At 32.5% G+C, this 22,127-nt stretch overlaps 2 protein-coding genes across 8 annotated transcripts in view; one reads left to right on the forward strand and one right to left on the reverse strand.

Annotated features, from left to right (window-relative positions):
• Positions 1-9,078, forward strand: part of LOC126736095 (NADP-dependent malic enzyme-like) — a 30,766-nt gene extending 21,688 nt beyond the window's left edge. For all 3 annotated transcript variants that reach the window (XM_050440302.1, XM_050440303.1, XM_050440305.1), the window contains exons 3-11: positions 1,185-1,343; positions 1,401-1,582; positions 1,640-1,872; positions 5,864-6,024; positions 6,085-6,232; positions 6,291-6,610; positions 6,666-6,836; positions 8,465-8,588; positions 8,644-9,078. In XM_050440302.1, the coding sequence (XP_050296259.1) occupies positions 1,185-1,343; positions 1,401-1,582; positions 1,640-1,872; positions 5,864-6,024; positions 6,085-6,232; positions 6,291-6,610; positions 6,666-6,836; positions 8,465-8,588; positions 8,644-8,759 (1,614 nt within the window). In that variant the 3' untranslated portion in view covers positions 8,760-9,078. The remainder of the gene's footprint in view (positions 1-1,184; positions 1,344-1,400; positions 1,583-1,639; positions 1,873-5,863; positions 6,025-6,084; positions 6,233-6,290; positions 6,611-6,665; positions 6,837-8,464; positions 8,589-8,643) is intronic.
• Positions 9,079-18,459: 9,381 nt separating this feature from the next.
• LOC126735891 (uncharacterized) lies at positions 18,460-21,894 on the reverse strand. Of its 5 annotated transcripts, XM_050439997.1 has the most exons (4): positions 21,739-21,894; positions 20,767-20,855; positions 19,028-20,631; positions 18,460-18,811 (listed from the first exon to the last, which is right to left on the reverse strand). In XM_050439997.1, exons 3-4 carry the CDS (start codon positions 19,970-19,972, stop codon positions 18,782-18,784), a joined length of 975 nt encoding a protein of 324 aa, XP_050295954.1. In that variant the 5' UTR covers positions 19,973-20,631; positions 20,767-20,855; positions 21,739-21,894; the 3' UTR covers positions 18,460-18,781. The 5 variants fall into 4 exon arrangements, with proteins under 5 accessions (XP_050295954.1, XP_050295951.1, XP_050295952.1 ...); XM_050439994.1 differs by having other exon boundaries at positions 18,460-20,631; XM_050439995.1 differs by lacking the exon at positions 21,739-21,894 and adding an exon at positions 21,287-21,677 and having other exon boundaries at positions 18,460-20,631.
• Between the last annotated feature and the right edge of the window lie 233 nt (positions 21,895-22,127).

The raw sequence follows: 22,127 nt of genomic DNA on the forward strand, positions 1-22,127 counted from the left end.
ATAAAATAAAAGTGTATATAAGCCTATAAGAAATAAAAAATAAATCAAAACCCAGAAATAAAATTAGAATTAAAATTATTTAAAATATCTAGAAAATTCTTGGAATAAAGTTAAGTTTTAGCGGGAGTGTTTTTTCGAAGTTACATATGAGAAAGAATTAAAATCACATTTTGAAAAAAATCTATTAGAATTCTGCTAAAAAAGTATATAACTTTAATGATTTATACATCGTCTTAATCTGAGAGGATATTGAACATACCGTTTTAGAAATGTAAGAAAATTGGTTTTTGTTTTATTACATTGGATTTTCCAAAATATTAGGAAACGAAGGTAGTAATTCTTGACTCTTTAGGTACTGGACTTCGACCTATTTGTCTTCTTTGCATACACATAATATTTTTTTAAAAGATATACTTTTTGATTTGTTTTAAACTATTAATTGGTATTTTAGCACCATTGCCAACGTAACATCATAAGCAAAATTTCACATTCTGTTCGCTCCAAACGATATTTCTTCTTTCCTTGGTATTATTGCGTGCCTAGTCCGGATTTCAAATATCGATTGACCGAATAACTTACAAAGGGTTCTGAATTATGTTTAACGAAGGATATTAACCCTAAACTCTCTTCGAGCGAGTATAGTGAGCCACAGCCAATCCATTTTAAGCATGCGAATTGCATAAGATGACAGATCACTGGTGGGATTTGGTGCCACAAGTTAAACCCAAAGTCGTTATACCGGAGAATCTGGTCGATATTCTTGGAAGGGTAAAACAAGTATTTTTAGAATTGAAATTTAATATTTTACTGTAAATTTTGTTAATAACAATACTAGCAGTTCTTAGCAGTCGAATAATTTTACACCCAAGGAAACGAGTTTATGTTTAAAATTTATATTGATCTTATATGCAGTAATAGAACATATGTGTGCTTAAATTGTATATTTTTACTTTCAATGTTTGCTTTCTGGACAGGCTATTTCACGTTTTTCGCACTTTTTAAATAAACTGAGAGTTTTATGACGATACGAGATCCACCTTACATCTGGTGATAACTGATTAATTTGAGAGTTGAAATCTAGAAATATTTTTGTATGACTGATAAAAAATAAACCTATAAATTTTATAACTAATTTCTTAGATTTTTATAGAAATACACAATTCAACTTTTCTTTTCTCTTTCAGGGTTTAGCATTTTCATTCGAAGAAAGACAAGCGCTTGGAATTCACGGTCTCTTACCCCCAGTAGTAAAAACTCAAGATGAACAACTTAAACATTGCAAAGCTTGTCTGGACAGACTGGATGACAATCTTAATAAATATATGTTTATGATGGGACTATTGGTAAGTCATTTTCCAATAACCCAATGCTCAGGTATTAATCCTTTAATATTTCTTTAGGATCGCAATGAAAAATTATTTTACAAGTTTGCCAACAAATACGTGAATGAAATTATGCCCATAGTATACACCCCAATTGTAGGCTTGGCTTGTCAAAATTGGGGCTTGATTTGGAGGAGACCTAGAGGTTTATTTATAACTATTTATGATAAAGGACATGTGTATGAAGTAATTAAAAATTGGTAAGTCCATTTCAGATTATTTGTTGACAATGTATCGGATTTACTAGTTTTTTCCAGGCCAGAAACTGATATTAGGGCGATAGTAGTGACAGACGGTGAAAGGATTCTTGGTCTAGGTGATTTAGGTGCATGTGGTATGGGAATTCCCATTGGAAAACTTGCCTTGTATACAGCATTAGCTGGAATCAAACCACACCAATGCTTACCGATCACTATAGATGTTGGAACAAATAATGAAGGATTCCTAAATGATCCCTTGTATATTGGACTAAGGCAAAAGAGAGTTAGAGGTAAGAGTACTTGAAATATTTTTAAGAAAATGATACTTGTTAAATGCATTATTATTAGAAAATCTAAAGCAAAAGCTGTTATTTAATAGTTTTTATAGTTTTTATTATTTAATACATTGATTTAAAAATTAATTTTGGTTTAATTAAGTACAATATTCAATGTGGCATTGATTTTACGCTTTACACACTTAAGAACTAAATTATTATTTATAGATTGCGTTATTGTTATCTCGAAGTAATTGTTTTACAATATACTCATCCTAGGTTGACCCAAGGGTATGCAAAGTCAACTTTTACTGTGTGAAATCAGGTAAAAAATATTAAAAAAAGTCATCGATTTAATTCACGAATTGATACTAAATATTAAATGAAATAACTGTTTTCTGCCTTTGACGTCAGTGAATACAATAGAACAGTTTATATAATAATATTTATATCAATATTATTCAAGTACATACAAGATTTTATCCAAATGATTATAAAAGCATAGTACAATGAGACAGTAACAGTATATCGCCTAGCAGTATTTTGTTAGTATTAAAATTATCTCTTGGTAGGCATTACGAATTAAACACAGCCACTGTTCTCAAATTTTATTTGTTATTTATCTTTTTATTTATTCTAGTAACTTTGTGTTACTCGAGTTTACTAGAATTAAATATATTTCACTTATTTATTGCAAAAAAAAATTGAAATATATTTAAATTAAAAAAAGTAGCAGATATGCAATTTATTTTAAATATGCCTAGAAAATAAAACCAGAAACAAGCGTTTTTCAAAATAAATCATTGGGGATATTTTTAGCAATCTGCTCTAATGAAAATTATGTATTTTATTTTCGTATTTCTTATTATTGCTATCGGGATCTCAATGGTGATTCATTTAATTTGAAACAGCCTGCGTTTAATAAATAATTGAAATATATCTATTGTACCATGGTATTTATGTAAGTATTGGATATTACTACATTTACCGGGTGTCCTAGAATATAAGACCATTCCTCTGGATTCGAAAAATGTGTATAATTTTTATTGGTCCTTAAAGGTATTAGATTAGATTAAACGGTTTGAGTTGGCTTTATAAACAAAAGTCCTATGGTACTGACTTTGTAGAAATTTAGTGTAGCACCTCCAAGATCTTTTAGAGCTCTTTATCTTGGCTCATTTTTTTTATAAAACGTCAAAGACGTGCATCTATTTGGTTCTGGCTTGTGTCTATTAAACTCAAGCCAAAGCTTATTGGATATGGGTATACTCTCCAGGACACTAACCCGTATTTTACTAGCTTTTAGATATTAGGTGAAGATATGGGAGCTGATTGTCTTTAAGGCCCGTTGCCTGTGTGAATTTATAACTGTATTTTTATGTTGGGTATTTCTTTCTTGGATTTTATAGCACAGAATTGAATGACGACAATGTACAATATTCTAGACTTCTATTTAGAATTTTTGTAGCATAATTCCTTAAAATCATGGCTATATTTATCCATGGCTTGTCACTATATATTTTGAAGAGTCTTGTCAAAGATTTTTTGTTCAAATTTTTGTCTACTGGTATGTCATGGATTGATTTGACGGGTTGATTTTCGAGTTTACAGCTTTTATTTGCTCTTTTATGAAGTTTTGGCCATGTTTGAACTGTAAAAAGTCTCTTATAATTATACCGTATTATATTAATTATGCCGTATACCCCTTATACGGTATAATTTTGAGGCTTAAATAAAGCTACAATAAACTTAAAAAACATTGGTGCCCTTAAATTTATAAAAATCTCGATAATAATTGTATCAATCATATTTATATTACCAAATGTATATGGGTTACAGCGCAACCAGCATATGTGAAAAACCTATTGAATTTAGACACAAAATTATTAATGGTTTAAAGCCACATAAAAAATGTTTTTTTTTAACAGAGCATTCTTTCGAATTGTCTATGACTATGCACTCTTATTATAAAATAAATAGTGGTAGAATATTTTTATATGTGACAAATATTAACACAATTAGAATATCTGAAACATTTTCAGGTATGTAATTAATCTTACACATTGTTATTGACGTAAGTCTTTCTTTTTTATTACATAGGCAAATAAAAAGTACTAAATTAATCTGTAAATATTTGAAGCTCAAACCGAATCTACTACTATTAGCTTTAAATAAAATATCAAATATGTATTATTTAGCGGCATGATGCACTACACTTCAAATTACAATAAATTATTATAGTAATTTTCAAGAGACAATGTGTTAGAAAAAGATAGACTTACTTCAATAACAATAGGAAAGCCGAAGAAGGGTACATCCGAAAATGTTCATATACAGTAAACCAAAAAAAATATTCAAAAACGGCAAATCCCAAAATGTCAACATTTTAAATAAATGCAGGAACCAAAACGCTGTTCAAATATTTCGGTTTTTCTGTATGAGTATTTGCATTTTTTTCAAATTCAAAGACGGTATTTTATTAGTACTGAGATGCATAACCGCATATCACAGTCTTTGTAACATTTACGAAGAATCGAAGATACTCATATTAGGCCACTAATTTATTTTAACATCCTGTATAAAGAAGTTTTATAGACCAATCGGAATATTTGTGTAATAAAAATTAAATAAAAAAGTAAAGTTTATAAAGCTTATATTAAAAAGATTTTAAAAAGTATGTCCATTTTATAAAGAACAATACTTCATAGATCCCCTCCAAGAGGCCAAATATATGTTTTGGATAAAAACACAGTCACAGTCTCCTAAATTTAATAGCCTGGCGACAAGTGTTACGATGAAAAGCTAAATTGAGCGTTATACAGTGCATCCGTAAAATAGCCAATACATGTCACGCTATGCTTTACCTGTTCGTAATTATCTAGATGAAGTTTTTCCAAATCGTTGGATAGGTAAACGAGGGTTCATTCAATGGCCACTCAGATCGCCAGATTTAACGCCCCTCAATTACTTTTTATGGGGATACTTAAAAAGTGTCAATAAACTAGCGAGTTTAGACAACGTTTAAAAATAATTTTTAAATCGACTTGGTTATTGTTAGGTTATTAACGGTGCTCAATTCGAACATTTAATTTAGGTATTCCTTTAATTTTACATTTTATCATCATTTTTCATTTAAAATTGCTTATGTAACCACTATTCATTTGTACCATATCCTTTGTAAAAAAATGCGTTCTTTCTGATTCTGCATTAAAAAATGATGGTTTCCATTTAAAAAACAATTTGGTTGGATAGGTAAACGAGGGTTCATTCAATGGCCACTCAGATCGCCAGATTTAACGCCCCTCAATTACTTTTTATGGGGATACTTAAAAAGTGTCAATAAACTAGCGAGTTTAGACAACGTTTAAAAATAATTTTTAAATCGCCTTGGTTATTGTTAGGTTATTAACGGTGCTCAATTCGAACATTTAATTTAGGTATTCCTTTAATTTTACATTTTATCATCATTTTTCATTTAAAATTGCTTATGTAACCACTATTCATTTGTACCATATCCTTTGTAAAAAAATGCGTTCTTTCTGATTCTGCATTAAAAAATGATGGTTTCCATTTAAAAAACATATTGATGACATCATATCTTTTTTTTTTGAGGCACCCTGTATATTTAATTTCTACGTAGAAAAACCCTAAACCCAATATTAAACTCTACGGGTTCAGGCATTTGTTTCAGAAACAATCCATTTAATTTTTATTAAATTTATCCTCTATTTTATAAATGCACTGTATAAATATTATCATTACATCGGGCCTTAAAATCACCTATACACTTTTTATGCTTAATATCGACACAAATTATTCTAATCGAGCTTCTACAGTACCATTAGGTACCAGAGTATCCCATATTTTAGCACGCGATTTCATATTAAGTACGAGACTTATCTCCATCAGGGTTAAAGTAATTTATTTTATCAATAAATAATACTAATATTTAAATTCAAAACAATTCTGATATACGAATGAATAACTAATTTTCTCATATTTACAGGATCAGAATACGATGAACTAATTGATGAATTCATGGAGGCGGTGGTGAAACGTTTCGGTCAAAATTGCCTCGTTCAGTTTGAAGATTTCGGAAACTCAAACGCCTTTAGACTTCTTGAAAAGTACAGACATTCATACTGTGTATTTAATGATGATATCCAGGTTGGTAACTCCTACTTATATCAAAATATATATATTTTTATATGGAGTTTTTAATTTTAGGGAACAGCCAGTGTTGCTGTGGCCGGGCTATTGGCGTCACTAAGAATTACTAAAAAAAGACTAAGCGATAATGTGATTGTATTCCAAGGTGCTGGTGAAGCCAACTTGGGCATTGCCCAGCTATGCACAATGGCCATGATGGCAGAAGGTATATGATCGTTTTTGATTAATGATCACTGATACTTAATAAGATCATATTTTGACAGGTACCAAACTGGAGGACGCTCAGAAAAAAATATGGATGGTAGACTCTAAAGGACTTATTGTTAAAAACAGACCAGAAGGCGGTATTAGCGAACACAAAGCAGCTTATGCGCAGGATCATGCTCCTATTAAAACTCTTACCGATGTAATTAAGACAATTAAACCTTCAATTTTGGTTGGAGCCGCCGCAATAGGAGGCGCATTTACAGAGGAAATTTTATCGGAAATGGGTAAAAACAACGAGAGGCCAGTAATCTTTGCTTTGAGTAATCCAACTCATAAAGCAGAATGTACCGCTGAGGACGCTTATAGAATTACGAACGTAAGTTAGCTGATATTTAAGGGTTATTAACTTTATTTTATTTTTTTTTTATTAGGGAAAATGTGTGTTTGCTTCTGGCAGTCCTTTTGATCCAGTGACGTTGAATGGTCAAACATTTGTTCCCGGACAAGGAAATAACGCTTACATCTTTCCGGGTGTTGGGCTAGGAATTATATGCGCGGGCATCAAAAACGTTGGGGAGGATCACTTCCTTATTGCTGCCGAGGTAAGGTTAACAGCATTAAGAACATAAAATATTATCGTTACAATATGAGTAAGAACGTATAATATTTGAAAGTTTTACCAATGTTCCGAACCTTCAGGAAATTATATTTCTTTAGAAGTACTTTTAAAATACACATATTTTTACACACTCAGAGTATCTGATGTAATTACTAAATTAGACGAAAAAAGGGAATGCAGTGGGGACTTATTGAATGGAAAATTTTTTTGAAATGTTTTATTCTAGGAGCGCCTTAAATTTAAATAAAATATATACATTTTTCAGAATAATATCTTAATCGAAAATTATTCTTAGGATACAAAATCTTAACTTAGAATAGTCAATAACAGCAATAAGCTTTTTTTACTTGAAGATGGATTTGAACGAAAAATTGTGATCGTGAGTTATAAACTTATATTTCTTAGGACTGTTTGAGTTGCAATATTTTTTTACAAATTTTAACGACAAGCGCTCGCCAGGTAAAAAAACTACTAACAAAGCAAAAAGAAGTTAAAGATTATTAAAAGTTCCATGGAATTCTTCCATGAATTTCTCATTTTGAAAAAAAAGCTTTTGACAAATTTGTTCTATATTCTATAACAAAAAGACGTGGTTTGACATGTCTACGGATACTAGATCTTAGCATAAAACAGTCAAAAGTGGTAGAGCATCTAAGCACTGACATTCACCGAATGTGCCAATAAAATATTCCAGGGATATTTAAATTGCTGACACAGATTTATCTCTATAAACGGAAAAAGGGGAAATCTTATTTTTTTCAATACTAAAATGTTTTACCTGTAAGGTAATTTCCCAATAGTCAAGTTGACTTTAAACTTAGCGATAATATGAATATTCAGAAATAACTGTTGAAGAAGTAATGAAGTATTGAGCATTTAAGTATTGATTTAAACATACCTAGACCGTTTTTTAAAACGTTCACCGACTACTTTCCACCGTACCTGGTACGTGTTATTGATAGTCGTGTCACACCACATCCATGCCTTTTTTATGAATTTCTGATTGATAGTTACCAAATTGGTCAAATTGCTGATAAAGTTACCATCTGAAAAATGCATGTAATTGAATTTAAACTTAACTTTTTAATTATAGACAACATTTTGTTATTTTGTTACAAACGGTGACATAAATTCCAAAGCAGGCTCAATACCATAAAAGCATTTACTCAATTTGTATTTAGAAAATTAAAAACATCTTGGTCTATTAACAGAATATTATTACCAAGCACTCTATAAATATTTATAAAGAATGATTGTAGAAACATTGGTATAACTTTGGTGAAATTTTCCATGAACGATATATGGTATCAGGCTTACTATTCAGAGTCACAAATCATAAATTTATGTATGTATTATTTATTTACTTTTTAATTAAAAGCTATATGGGTGAACCAGGAGTTTATATTAGTATTATTTTTTTTAATTAAGTGCAAATTAGGTATTTTTTTAAATATCTACCTCTGCAAAAAAATTGTAAAGAGGATCACTATCTTAAATTTTACCGGTTATCTTATTTTCATTATAATTATAGAAAAGTACCTACAAATCTTGACCATAATCATGATTTGTTACCTTAATAATATCAGAGTTTATTAATGTTTTTTTAATTAGGCTCTTTCAAGTTTGGTAACGGAGGAAGACTTAGAAAAGGGTAGCATATACCCACCTCTTACAAGAATTACAGAATGTTCAGTGAAGATTGCAGTCAAACTTCTAGAGTATGCATATACTAAAGGTTAGTACCAAAATCGCCAGGAAATTATTTTTTCATTAAAAACTTTCTCTTGCAGGAAACGCATCAGTTTTCCCTGAGCCAGTAGACAAAGAAGCATTTATCAGAGCGCAAATGTATAATACAGATTACGTTTCAGCAATACCCAGCATATACAAATATCCAAAGTTGTAAAAACACTTTATTTAAGCAGAACATTATTTTTAACCTAAATGTATTTTTCGAAAGTCGCTTTTTGTGTTCTGCCACTCTAAATATTTATTTAGGAAATATTAAATTATGTTGCAAAATTCTGTGTTAATATTTGGTGATTAAGTACTTCTAGTGATTATATGCTTGCCGCAGTAAACCTTAAGTTGACAATGTTGCAAGTATCTCCTAAAATAATAGTAAAACATAATAGTTCGGTAGAATAATATTAGATAGGTTTAAGATTTTCTGCATATAGTTTTATTTATCATAAGATTTTATTTAATATAATTTGTTGTTTATATCTTGTTTCTATTTTTTCAATTTTATTCCATTCTAAAAAATTAAAGAGCCTTTAGAAATGAAAGGCAATTTAGACAAAAGACTCTTTACTCCTCTAAGGAACTAACTTCTCTTTGAAAGAAACAATATGACTAATAAATCTGAAACAGATATGCTCAAAACTAAAAACAACTTTCTTCAGGGCAGTCAGTAAAATATGGGTGGCTGTCTTAATAGCATCTAACTTGTTCTGCTTCTTCTCATCATACCATTTGAAAATGTTCCTTAGATTAGATTTTCTTAATAGTGAAGTTTTGTTGTGCGGGCTTGGTATGGAAAGGTGCCTCATATAACATTCCATTTATTAGTTCATCATAGGAGGCATTGTGAGATCCCTGGTTTTAGGTTCGTCTTAAAGTAAGATATCGTCTAAAAGTAGATATAGATAATATATAAGAGTCCGGGTTGATTGACTGTAGATGATGACTCTAGTGAGCCACGCAGCGACGCCACTAGCAATGCTTTAAAAATGGGGAATAAAATATAGGAATCCACGGCGTTCTAACAAGATTAATGGATCAAACAAACTTACCTGTGAGTTCGATCCAAATTATATGAGAAGCCCGGTCTGAAGAGATCAAAGTAAGAACACTAGATAGACTCTAAAAGTAAAAGTTGAGCTTCTTTCATATGCGTATTATAAAAGCATTTTCCTGATATATATTCAGACACAATATAGGTACTCCATATCGGTAACATTTGACTTTACAATCCAAGCTAAATTAGGCACCAAGTTAATCTGTTTATGCAAATACACAAAAAGTACAATCTTATCGATGGCAATCAAGATATCCTTCGGATTCTAAAAAGTAGATATTTGGGGTTTTCATAAATCTTTTAAATTTTATTACTTTCAGGCCTATATTATGTGTCGATTGTAAAATATTTTGAACAGTTCAAATATATATGTCCAGATGGAATTTCTTTACTTTACGTCTTAGTTTAATACTGGTTGTCTGTGCGTATTACAGTGGACAAAAAATAGTACCAATACTACCTAGAACCATTGTTTTTAAGTATTTTAAACCCTTCTGTGAGGCAAAAAACTGTAGTTCTGATATGTTCTTTATATATTTCAAACTTATATAATCTACTTTTAATTTGAGGATAATTTATATCTGATGGTCTATTGCTAACAATAAGTAGCAGATTTTTTTTAAGTAGCAGAAATGTAGGAAAGGGGAATCTTAGGAGGTTCATTACATCATTGTTCCGCAGATTTTTAAATATAAGGCTCTGTACTACACGGACGCAACAAAAATTACTTAAGGTGTTTTCAAGTGGATCCCCAAATTACAAGTTTGTTAGATTTTGAAAGTTTTTGGATTTACTTGTACTATTCGTAAGGTAGAATTTTTAATTGGACATATATGTTTCCGTCCCCATCGATTCCACGAGGACGTCTTTAAGTAACGCTGTTAATATATCAATATATTGCTAAGATCTTGGCCATAGCAAATATATTTACTGATTGGCATATCTGTGGTAAAAGTTTTATTGCCAACCATAGGATATAAATAATTTAAAACATATAAATTAATATTCTGCCGCAACACATAGCAACTAAACCCACTTGCAACGTTTTTTATTTAAAAATATTAATAGCACCTGATTACTGTTAAAAGATTTTAAGGTTGTCCCTTGGGGCTTTAAGCTATTTAAGGACTTCCAATCTCTCTTATCCCTCTTAGCAGCGGCACAACTAGATGGGCCTGCGGGCCTATAATTGATTAAAAGGCTTGGTTGGTCTGCCTTCCGTTAACATTTGTAATGTTTCGGGGATAAGGCGATATGTAAGTGTTAAATAGACCGGACTATAATATTTAAGATTTGGCCTATTTTTAAACCGAAAACGTTTACGTTGCGTCTCGCCGCTTCCTGGTAATGTTTTTGTTCCGTATCTTTATTTTCTTGCATGTTAGTTCTTTTAAGTCGGTCCAACTGTAAGCTTGCCGCTAATAAATATTTTCTTTTACTGATCATCGGGTTTTTATTGAACAGGTTCTGGGCCCAGGCACGTTTTAATTTTTGACTTTAAGGGCAACCTATTGATCGGTAGGTTTTCGGGTCGCGTTTGAGTCGTGGCTTATGTTACAGTTTTTATTGTTTTTTACGTTCGAGTCGTATATAAACAAACAATAAAAATACAGTGATGGCGGTAAAATTAGATTGTGGAAATATTCCGAAATTTGATGGGTCAAATTTCCAACTGTGGAAGTTTAGCATTCGGATTGTGTTGAAAGCTGAGAATATACTCTCCATTGTCGATGGTTCGACACCTGAGCCGTCTGACACGACGACTGCAGAGTGGAAAACCTGGGATAAAGGTAATTCGAAGGCCCAAGTTATTTTATTGTCCACAATAGCACAAGATCAGATCCAGCATTTGATAAACTGCGAAAATGCAGCACAAATGTGGACAAGGTTAATGTCCATTCATGAGCAGAAAACCGAAATTTCAAGAGAACTCCTATGGCAGAAGTTTTATGAATATAGGATGTCTGACAATGCAAAAATTGCCGATCACATTTCTTCGATTGAATTGCTTGTACGACAGCTTAAGGATGTAAAAGAAGAAATTAGTTCCAGTGCAATATGCTCCAAGGTAATCAATAGTTTACCCTCGAAGTATAATGCATTCCGTACTGCATGGGATTCAGTTAGCAGTGATCAGCAAACTTTTGAAAATCTAGCTGCCAGGTTGCTGAAAGAAGAGACCAGAATGTCGAGTGAGGATTCAGAAGTGTCCCGCCTTGCTTGTCAGGTAGAGGCTCTACAAGCTAAACTAGAAGCTAACAAAAATAAGGTCAAGCCGAGTATTCAAGAGCTAAAGAAGAATACTAGCTGCAAGTATTGTAAACGCAAAGGTCACTGGGTTAGAGAATGTAGAAAGAGAATACAGGACTTGAAAAATGAGCAAGGTAAGGTCTCAGGATCAGAAAGTGCTTCTACATCCAGTTCGGCCTATATATGTGATATAACATCTATGTATCTGTCAAGCTCCAATGTCAAGAAAACCGAATGGATATGTGACTCTGGTGCGAGTCTACACATGACTGGAGAGAAAGGTTGGTTTGCAAAGTTAGAAGCATTGAACGAACCTATGTTTGTTCGAATAGCAAACAATAAGTTAATTTCTGCAGAAGGTAAAGGTGTTATACAAGTTCAGGCATGTGTTCAAGGTCAGTGGTATGATCGCACAATAAATAATGTCCTCTACATTCCAGAACTCAGCAACAGCTTATTTTCAGTGGGAGCTATGACTGACAAGAATTTTACTTACCGCTCTCATAAAAATAGATGTGAGTTTCTCGATCCAAATGGAAGTGTGTCATGTGTGGGTATACGTAGAGACAATTTATGGATTATGCAGTTTCGAGTAAAGCCAATCCCAGAGTGTAATTTGGCTCACAAGACTTCGCTGAAGTTATGGCATGACCGCTTAGGACATATCAACTCTACTACTATAAAGAAAACAGCACCTTTGGTCAATCATTTAACCATAGCTGATAATCAAGAACAATTCTTCTGTGAAGCATGTCAGTTTGGTAAGCAGTCCAGAAAGTCTCATAGAAGTTTGGAGAAACGGAGATCAGAGAAACCGGGAGAGATGATTCACACTGATGTTTGTGGTCCTATAAACATTATGTCTCCGAGTGGATCAAAATATTTCGTCTTGTTTAAGGATGATTTTAGTGGATATTCTATTGTTTATTTTCTTAAACATAAATCCGATGTCTTAAGCAAATTTAAAGAATTTAAATTGCTTGTAGAAAACCAGACTTGTAACAAGATTAAAATCTTAAGAAGTGACCAAGGTAAAGGTGAATATGTTAACAGTGGTTTTCAAGAATTTCTCAAAAATAATGGAATAATACACGAGTGCTCAGCCCCATACACCCCTCAACAAAATGGCCGAAGTGAGAGGCAGCTAAGGACCATTGTGGAAAGTGCCAGAAGTATGCTTATTAGCAAGAATGTGCCACAGGAATTATGGAGTGAGGCAGTGAATACAGCTGTGTATGTACTTAACAGAACAGCTTCAACTCAGGTACAAAACATGACTCCATATGAACAATGGTTTAGACGAAAGCCGGATTTAAAGCATATCAAAGTTTTTGGCAGTGTAGCTTACATGTTAATACCATCACAGTTTCGTAAAAAGTTTGACCCGAAATCGAGAAAGTTATTATTTGTGGGTTATGATGGATATTCTTCGAACTACAGGCTTTGGGATGCGGAGAAGAGACGAATTGAGGTAAGCTGCAATGTTAATTTTAATGAAATGGAGGGGGTAGAAAAGAAAGAGGAAACTGTTTCATTAAAATTTGATACACTAGAAAATGAGGAAGATGTAGGCCTAGAAGATCTTCAAGAAAGTGACAGTGATGAAAGCTTAGACATGTCACAAACCAGCACTTACCAAACATTGGATTCTGATGATGAAGTTTTTGAGATGAATATTCCAGAGTCAGCAGATGATGAAAATGCTGATAGAAGGCAGCTACGTGACAGGAATACACTATCTAAGCCGGACTATTATGGTGTAGCAAATTATTGTGAGATTTTAGAACCTACAAACTATGAGAATGCCATTAAGTGTCAAGATTCAAGTAAGTGGCAGCGAGCCATGGAGGAGGAGATGGATGCACTTAAGGACAATAACACATGGGACTTGGTAAAGTTACCTGATGGTGCAAAAGTGATAGACAATAAGTGGGTTTATCGTGTTAAGTTTGACTCTGATGGTAATCCATTTCGTTATAAGGCTCGTCTTGTCGCGCGCGGATTTATGCAAATTAAAGGCATAGACTATGAAGACACTTTCGCGCCGGTTGTGCGGTATGACTCTGTGCGAATTTTGCTAGCCTTAGCAGCCGAAAAAGACTTGAAAATTGCAAACTTCGATGTACAGACTGCCTTTTTGTACGGTGAGTTGCCAGATTGTGTTTATATGAAACAGCCTATTGGCTTTGAAAATAGAAAGGCGCCGAACTTGGTTTGCAAACTTAATAAGAGTTTGTATGGATTGAAGCAATCACCAAGATGTTGGAACCGTAAGTTTGTTGATTTTCTTAATAAATTTGACTTTAGACAATTGAAAAGTGATCAATGTGTTTTTCTTGGTTCTATTGCAAACGCAGAAATATATTTAGCAATTTATGTTGACGACGGATTGCTAATGTCAAAATCTGAAAGTGCCATTAATCAACTTATAGAGACTTTGCAGCAAATGTTTAAAATTACTGTACATTTAAACAATAATAAATTAAATTTTGTTGGTCTTGAAATCGAACAAGATCTTGCTGCGGGTACTATTGCTATTCATCAAAAGCTTTACATTAATAAATTGCTAACAAAATTTAATATGACTAATGCCAAGCCTCTAAGAATTCCTGCAGAACCTAGTGCGCCTTTGTCCAAGGGCAATAATTTAAATTGTAATACGTCATTGCCGTATCGTGAGGCTGTTGGATCATTAATTTTCTTAGCCACAACCAGTCGCCCAGATATAACCTATGCGGTTAATCAGGTGAGCAGATTCTTTAATCACTGGAGTGATGAACATTGGCAGGCAGTGAAACGAATTTTTAGATATTTGAACCTTACTGTTCACTATAAAATCGTTTACAATAAGACGTCACAAATTGAGGCTATAGGTTACACTGATGCCGATTACGCTGGATGTTTGGACACAAGAAAATCGACCAGTGGTTATGTTTTTATTCTTGGTAATGCTCCAATCACTTGGAAAAGCCAGAAGCAGAATGTGGTAGCTCAATCAACCACCGAAGCAGAGTATTTGGCTTTGTCTCTTGGAGTTAGAGAAGCTTTATGGCTGAAACATTTTCTAAAAGAACTTGGCATTAACGTCTCGACTATAAAACTTCATGTTGATAACCAATCAGCTATTAAACTTACACAAGCTCAGCAACTTCATAGTAGAACGAAACATATAGACATTAAGGTACATTTTGTTCGAGATGAGTGCGAAAAGAAAAATATATCGGTCAGTTATGTGAACTCAAGTAATCAATTGGCAGATCTATTTACAAAAGCTCTTTCTAAAACTGTTTTTAACAATTTACTGGAAAAGTTGAATTTGTCAATGTGAATTATGATTAGCTTAGAAACAGTCGGGATTAGTTGTATCTTTAATGCTTTGTTTATGTTTATTTTGATTAGGTGTAAGTTGTTTTTTTTTTTTTAAATCACTCTGATGTTGTTAAATCTTAAATAAGTGGGAGTGTTAAATAGACCGGACTATAATATTTAAGATTTGGCCTATTTTTAAACCGAAAACGTTTACGTTGCGTCTCGCCGCTTCCTGGTAATGTTTTTGTTCCGTATCTTTATTTTCTTGCATGTTAGTTCTTTTAAGTCGGTCCAACTGTAAGCTTGCCGCTAATAAATATTTTCTTTTACTGATCATCGGGTTTTTATTGAACAGTAAGTAGCATGATGTGAAAGGGTTTTTGGCCCATTTTGGTTTACATTTGCCGCTAGGTTTAGGGTCAGTCGGTTAGTGACCGAGTTTTCTTAAACCACACATTTTGCATATTTCGACCTGATTGAACTGAGAACTTGTTCTGCCGCTTTCAAAATTATTAAACTATTTAATAGCCTACTGAATTTTTTTAAATGGTATGATGCCTCTTGGGGTACCTTATTTGAAAGCTCTTTTAAATCTTAAAAGGTATGAAAATTAAAAGCAAAATATCCCGACGTTAAATACGTATTTTCTTTATCTTGGGAAGGTGACTAATTGCTATAAAATGATCCCAATGCCCCAAAATTAGGTATATTATGTCACTATAACATGTATGATCACCTTTAAGTAAATGTAATAATTCAAATTTATGTTTAAAAAAAATGCCTAGATAAACAGATTTTTGTGAGATAGATCGAGTTAAAGAATGGGTAGGTATTGTTAGAAAAATGCACTTTAGTAAAGTAAGTACCCAGTATTTATTCGTCAGTATTTATTTACGCCAAAATGCCGTAATTAACAGAAAGTTCCAAAATCGAAATCCTAATGATGATTGGGTTTGGAAACCGGAAGCGAAATCAGAATGAAGTTGGGACGCTATTTCCAGAAACTCATCTTTGATTTGCCACTACTGAGTCAAAGTACTGTGAAAGAGTAAATTGAGGAGCAATTCAGTAACTCGTGGATACGTAAGAAGTACCCCTAGACAAAAACAACCATCGATAGCGAGGATATAAAACTGAATATTCTACTAAGTTATGAGGAATCACTTCGGCAAGACAAGTAGCTCAGGATTACGATGTATATCACAAAACAGTCTTGAATATTCTAAAGTCAGCAGGAAAAAGAGCCTTTAAAATGAAACCAGGAGGATGATGCTGATCGTAGATTAGAATTTTGCAAAACCATGATAAATATGGTTGATAATGGTCAAATACTTTTAGACTGGGTATTTTCTTCAGACGAAGTCACTTTTACTATTAATAGAGGGGTACGTAGGTAGGTACTGATGCTGTTTTAGAGTTTAGGCCAAAATCTTATCATGTGGTCTTTGCAAGTATCTATCGCATAGCTTTCTTTTTTAGGTAAACCGGCAAAATTGTCGTTACTATGCCGAACCAAATTCAAAGTAGATAGTCGAGCAGCATACACTACATAAAGCACAAAGATGTGGTCTAGAAACATTGGAGATCGAATTATTGGCCCAATATTTCTTGATAACAATTTAACTGGTGATAGATATCTTGATTTTTTACAAAATACATGGGTACCAGAATTAAGACGACTATTTTCTTCTGAAAATGGAAATTTTGACAACTTAGTAAGGACAACTTTGTCCTTACTCAAGTACATTTTTACCTTTTAGATTACCTTAAAAGTAAAGTCTATGCTACAATACTAAGAAATATTGAAGAACTAAAACAAAAGATTAGAAAAGAAATGCAATTACGCAGTTTTAAGTTTACAAATATAATTTTATCATCGTTTAGGGCTCTGTTAAGAAGTGCTTAAGTATTAAAGAGTTTTCTTTCACAAAAAATGTACAAATTATTATTATATTTCATATTATACATATTCACATCTTTTAAAATTTAAACAGTAACTATACCAGAAATTCAAACTTAAACAGAAACCAGAACCAATATTTTTTAATAAATTAATAACAAACAAAATGGGCCATCAACCTTCATTTTAAAAAAGCATGCGTACAAGGTTGTACAAGAGGTTTCATTCTGCTAGAAAAATATGTGAAATATGTCTTGACCTGACCTGGCGTCTTGTGGGATAACTTAGGTCTTTTTTACGAGCTTGATCACTTTCTCAAAATAAACAAAATACGCATTTGACGTTGGGATGTTTTGTTTCTAAATTTCATATCTCTAAACAGTTAGTTTCAGTTTAAGTTAAGGATTAATTTGTTTCAAAAGGAAAAGTACGCCGTCAATTTCTAGAGCTAGGTTTCACCTTTTCCAAGTTGAAAAAAACATTTTTTGCTACCTTTTTAGGGCCACAAAAAGATTGAATATTCCCAAATATTCAATCAACGGTTTAACGAAGCAGTTTGTCATTAAATTAAGCTTAAGCTTACACCTCTGGTGGGGTCACTTGTTATGAAGACCATTCTAACTTACCTTGTATTAAGAATGAGAGGTTAACCGAAGATTTAATGTCTGGTTGATCATCTGGTTTAATGCTTCTCTTGGAATTGGGCATGAATGAATCAGGAGTAAAATCATTTTCACACAAATAGAATTTCCAATAGAATTGTTTACTACTGAGATTTTCATAATTTCGTGGCTTAAGAATCTGAGCCCAAGTATTAAACATATTGGACCTGTTAATAAAACCAGGAAATCTGTATTTTTACTGCCCACAGATTTAACATAGTAGCTTCTTCTGCTCATAATCTACTTCTCACTTTTGTCCTATCCATTTGCATTTGCTATTTTCACAAAAAATGTTTATTGGAATAACTACTTAAGCAAATGCAATATCGCCAATTTCTATGTTCGGCAGAAGTATAAAAGATAGCCTCTGCAAGCTAATGAAGCTATCAAAAATGGCTGCATTTTGTATGACATATCGACGACAATATTCTCAAACCTCGTAAGTATGAAACAGGAACTTTTCAGGAGAGCTCAAAAACGGTATTATTTACAATGTGTTAAGTAAAACAAAAATATACTGATTATATACTGTATTTATTTTGTTTATAAAAATGATATGGTATACATTTTTTGTTTTTGAACTAATATTACCAAATTATATAGAAAAATATAACTTACGAGGTTTGAATATTATAAATTAGTTATACTTACGAGGTTTGTGAGGGAACTAAAAAAAGAAAACAAGTAATCAGGGCATTTTATTTTGAAACTTACAAACTTTGTGAAATATTTAACAAAAACTTATAATATTTATAAATTAATAATAATTTAAATTTTTGTAAAACAGATGGTAGTCTGCTTTAAGAACTTTGGTTAGCTCTTGCAAGTGGTCATACTTGTCCTTTTGAATTCCAGGAGCAGTGGTATATAAATCCGCAGGCTTTCTAGTTAAAAATTTCCCTGGTCTTTGAGGTATAGGCTGCCAAATATCTGTCATTTTCAATTTGTATTCAATAGTAAGGTTTGATCCATTATACTGCAAGGCTCTTATGTCTGTAACAACTGGATCACCTGCCTTTTTTCCGGGACGAATAGAACTATAATATTTTAAATTAGAATATGCTTTAAAAAATGTGTGTTCTAAATAAATCACATTGTAAGGCGTAGGATGTTTTCGTGCCGTTTCAATTATATTCACGTAATCAGCAGGAACACTGATAATTCTATTCTTAATTTTGCGTTCTATTACGCTATGAACAGAATCGCAACTCATTTTGGTATGGCCTTTCTCTAAAATCTTGTATAATACTCACATTTTTTAGTGCTGAACATTGCAGAAGTGCGTTTGATAAAATAGGGTTCCAATTTTGATATGTGCAACCATCACTCCATAGAATTATTTCTTTTAATTGTTCATAATGATTTTTCTCAATATAGTCTTCAATGCACGAGGAAAACTCATTAGCTGTAACATTTCCCTTGCCCTCATGCCAGACGTAACAGGTAACTGCGTGTGTAACATTATTAAACAATGTAAAGTTGTGAAATATTAGTTTTTTTTTGTAGTATATGGCTGAGGCTTTCAAAAGTGGACACAAAAGAACCGCCTGTAAGTCCGTTGTGATCACCAGTGTGCTTTTATCTAATTTAGCTTTATTAGTGTCTTCTTGCATTTCTTTTCTTGCATCTTCCTTTCTTTGTTGATGTTCCAGCCATTTTTCCTCACTTAGGTTATTTACTTCGTGCAAGCAACACAGATCGCATTGATCTTTTTTAGGTTGAAATAACCCAATGTTCATTTGTGTAATTTTTTTTTTAAATTGAGTAAGAGATAATGGCTTTACTTTGGCTTCAGCGCAGTTTTCGACGTATACGTCATAAACTTCTTGTTTGGATTTAAAGATCGACTCTAAATATAACTTGCTAGATTGGGACATGCAGTAATGCGAAGGCATTTCCGGCAGAACATTTAGAAATGATTCCAAATGTTTATTTCGTTTGGGTTTTAGCTGAACTTTCAATTTTTCTATGTTAAGAGAAGACTTATGGTGTCCTTTTAAAGCCCATTCTCTAGCAGTCCATTCTCCGATGCCCAATGTATTTAAAAACATTTGTTTGCATACGCTTAACCTTTGGTTATCTTTTTTTAAGTGATAAACTAAAGTAACAGATTTTTTTTGCTGATAATTTTTTCTTGATTTTGGTGGACAAACATCTATTAGTCCTGAAACAAATACTTTTTTTTGGCCCCAATCCATGTTGTCCCAAAAGTTATTAAATATTTTTAAACGATCCTCGTGAGTAAACTGATTACAGTTTCTATTTTGAGTCTTGAAACACGACGCGCGAGAACAAGCTTCACCAAGTTGTCTTTTTTTCTTTAATACTGGAATCGTTTTCCCTTCACTTAACTGCCTATCTTGGTACTCTTCTCATTTTCTTCTTTTAGCAATATTTATATTTTTTTGCCATAATGAGCAGTCACTTTGACCCACTTTGACCGACCGAGCGTTCTTTAAACGCTTTCGCTTTTGCTTTTCTTTGGGAATTGCAAGATTTGCAGCTTCTTGTCTGTTTTCGTCATTTATGAAAACTTCGGCGTCAGTGCTTGAGCCATTTTTATCACTGGATGGCTCATAAGGCATGTCAGATTCATAACTCTCATTAGAGTGTGAAGAATTTTCATCATGAGAATTATTATTTGCATGCTGATTTTGAACACAAAAACTATCAGAATCTTTAAGGATATTATCGAAATGCTGAGTATTTTTCCCAGTTGAGGTGGAAGGCTCTGCTTGGTTTGATTTTGGTTCGCCATCATCGACTGTGATGCCAAGCTCATGAGCAATATCTTCAGGACATTCAATTATTATATTAGTTTTTGTTGCACTTATCTGAGAGTCAGTTATATCCAGTACTAAAAACATAATACAGTTATTTTCAAAAAAATGTTCCCAAGCATTACTAAAATACCGAGTTGAAACCCAATAAACAAACACAAAATCATCTAATTCTATCAAAAAAAATTATAATATCAAATAGTTAAACTTACAGGTATTGGGTGTACATTATGTTAGAACAATTTCGTGATTTCTTCAGATTCGATTTGACTAATAGGTTCTGATGCTTTTGGTATTTGGCCTTAAAATAAAATTAAAATTAATTAAGCTGCTTGATTTAAAAATAAGATAGTCTTTACCAAAACAAAAACTTTTTAAGCTAGAAAAATAAATAATAATATTATAGGATAATAATAATAAATGCTAACTCAACTACTACTCAATGCTCAATGGGCCAAGTGAATAAAAATAAAGTAATTGGTTTTACTTAAAAAATATAATATAATTAATTATTCACTTGGCCCAATGTTCAAAAATATTAAACAAGTTAAAACCTATATAATATTTGGTTTTGTATGACAATTTTAACAATATTTAGCTATGGCATTCATTTTACTTTCTTTTAAAAGCATCCTTAAGTGATGAGAAAATAATTTTATTGCTAACGAAAGTAAGTAATTTTCAAAATAATAATATTAAAAAAATACAATACTATTTATATAAAATCCACACCTGTTTGAAGGTTAGATTCAGGCATTGAATGTTCTGGAGGTAATACCCTGTCCACTTCAGGAATTTCACTTTATTGATTATTTCGAATGAGTGCTAACATTCTTAATCCTCTTCCAGACATGTTAGCACAATTTATTTTAAAGTTTAGCACGTAAAAACTGAGACTACTAAGAACAACGCAATTATAAACGTATTTTTTAAATGTAAACAAACGGACATACGAGGTCTTAGAATATCGTTTTAAAGCGCGCGAAAACCGCCTCTAGCACGCGAATGTCCATATATGAGGTTTGGATTGTTATTTTTGGACAATAAAATTTACGAGGTTTGGTTTGTTTGTATTATGAAGGTTAAAATATTTTTATTTTTATGTGAGGTTCGGTAATATAACGTAGAAACATATGAGGATTGGTTTGCTGTAAAAAAACGAATTTGAACCAAAACTCACTTACGAGGTTTGAGAATATTGTCGACGATATCAGATGCTTGACAGTTCGTGTAATCTCGAAGAAGTAATTTCGCTTTCTTACCGCCATCTATATGTCGAGGAGTAGAAGCTTTTTCAGTGTTTCGTAAATCGCCCAGGCGTTCAAGGGCCCTGATCATAAATTAACATTCATGCCCAGATTGTCGAATGCATGACGTGTCCTGCTGGGAGACGGATGACAGCTGACATTATTGCAGGCATCTACTTCTTCTTCTTCATCTTTAAAATTGTGTGGCTATGTAATATTCAGAAGCACTGCTACGTGTATTTTTATGCTGTGATCTCTCTTAGCGGGACACCGAAATGTCCGAAATATTATGACATTTATTCCGTTTCGCTGTTAATAAGGAGTAA

Source organism: Anthonomus grandis, chromosome 5 (genome assembly GCF_022605725.1).
Source record: "Anthonomus grandis grandis chromosome 5, icAntGran1.3, whole genome shotgun sequence".
NCBI lineage: Eukaryota > Metazoa > Arthropoda > Insecta > Coleoptera > Curculionidae > Anthonomus > Anthonomus grandis.

What these genes read in the sequence shown, in the direction of transcription:
- LOC126735891 (XM_050439994.1), bottom strand. Translation starts at nt 19,972, where the DNA reads ATGGATTGGGGCCAAAAAAAAGTATTTGTTTCAGGACTAATAGATGTT.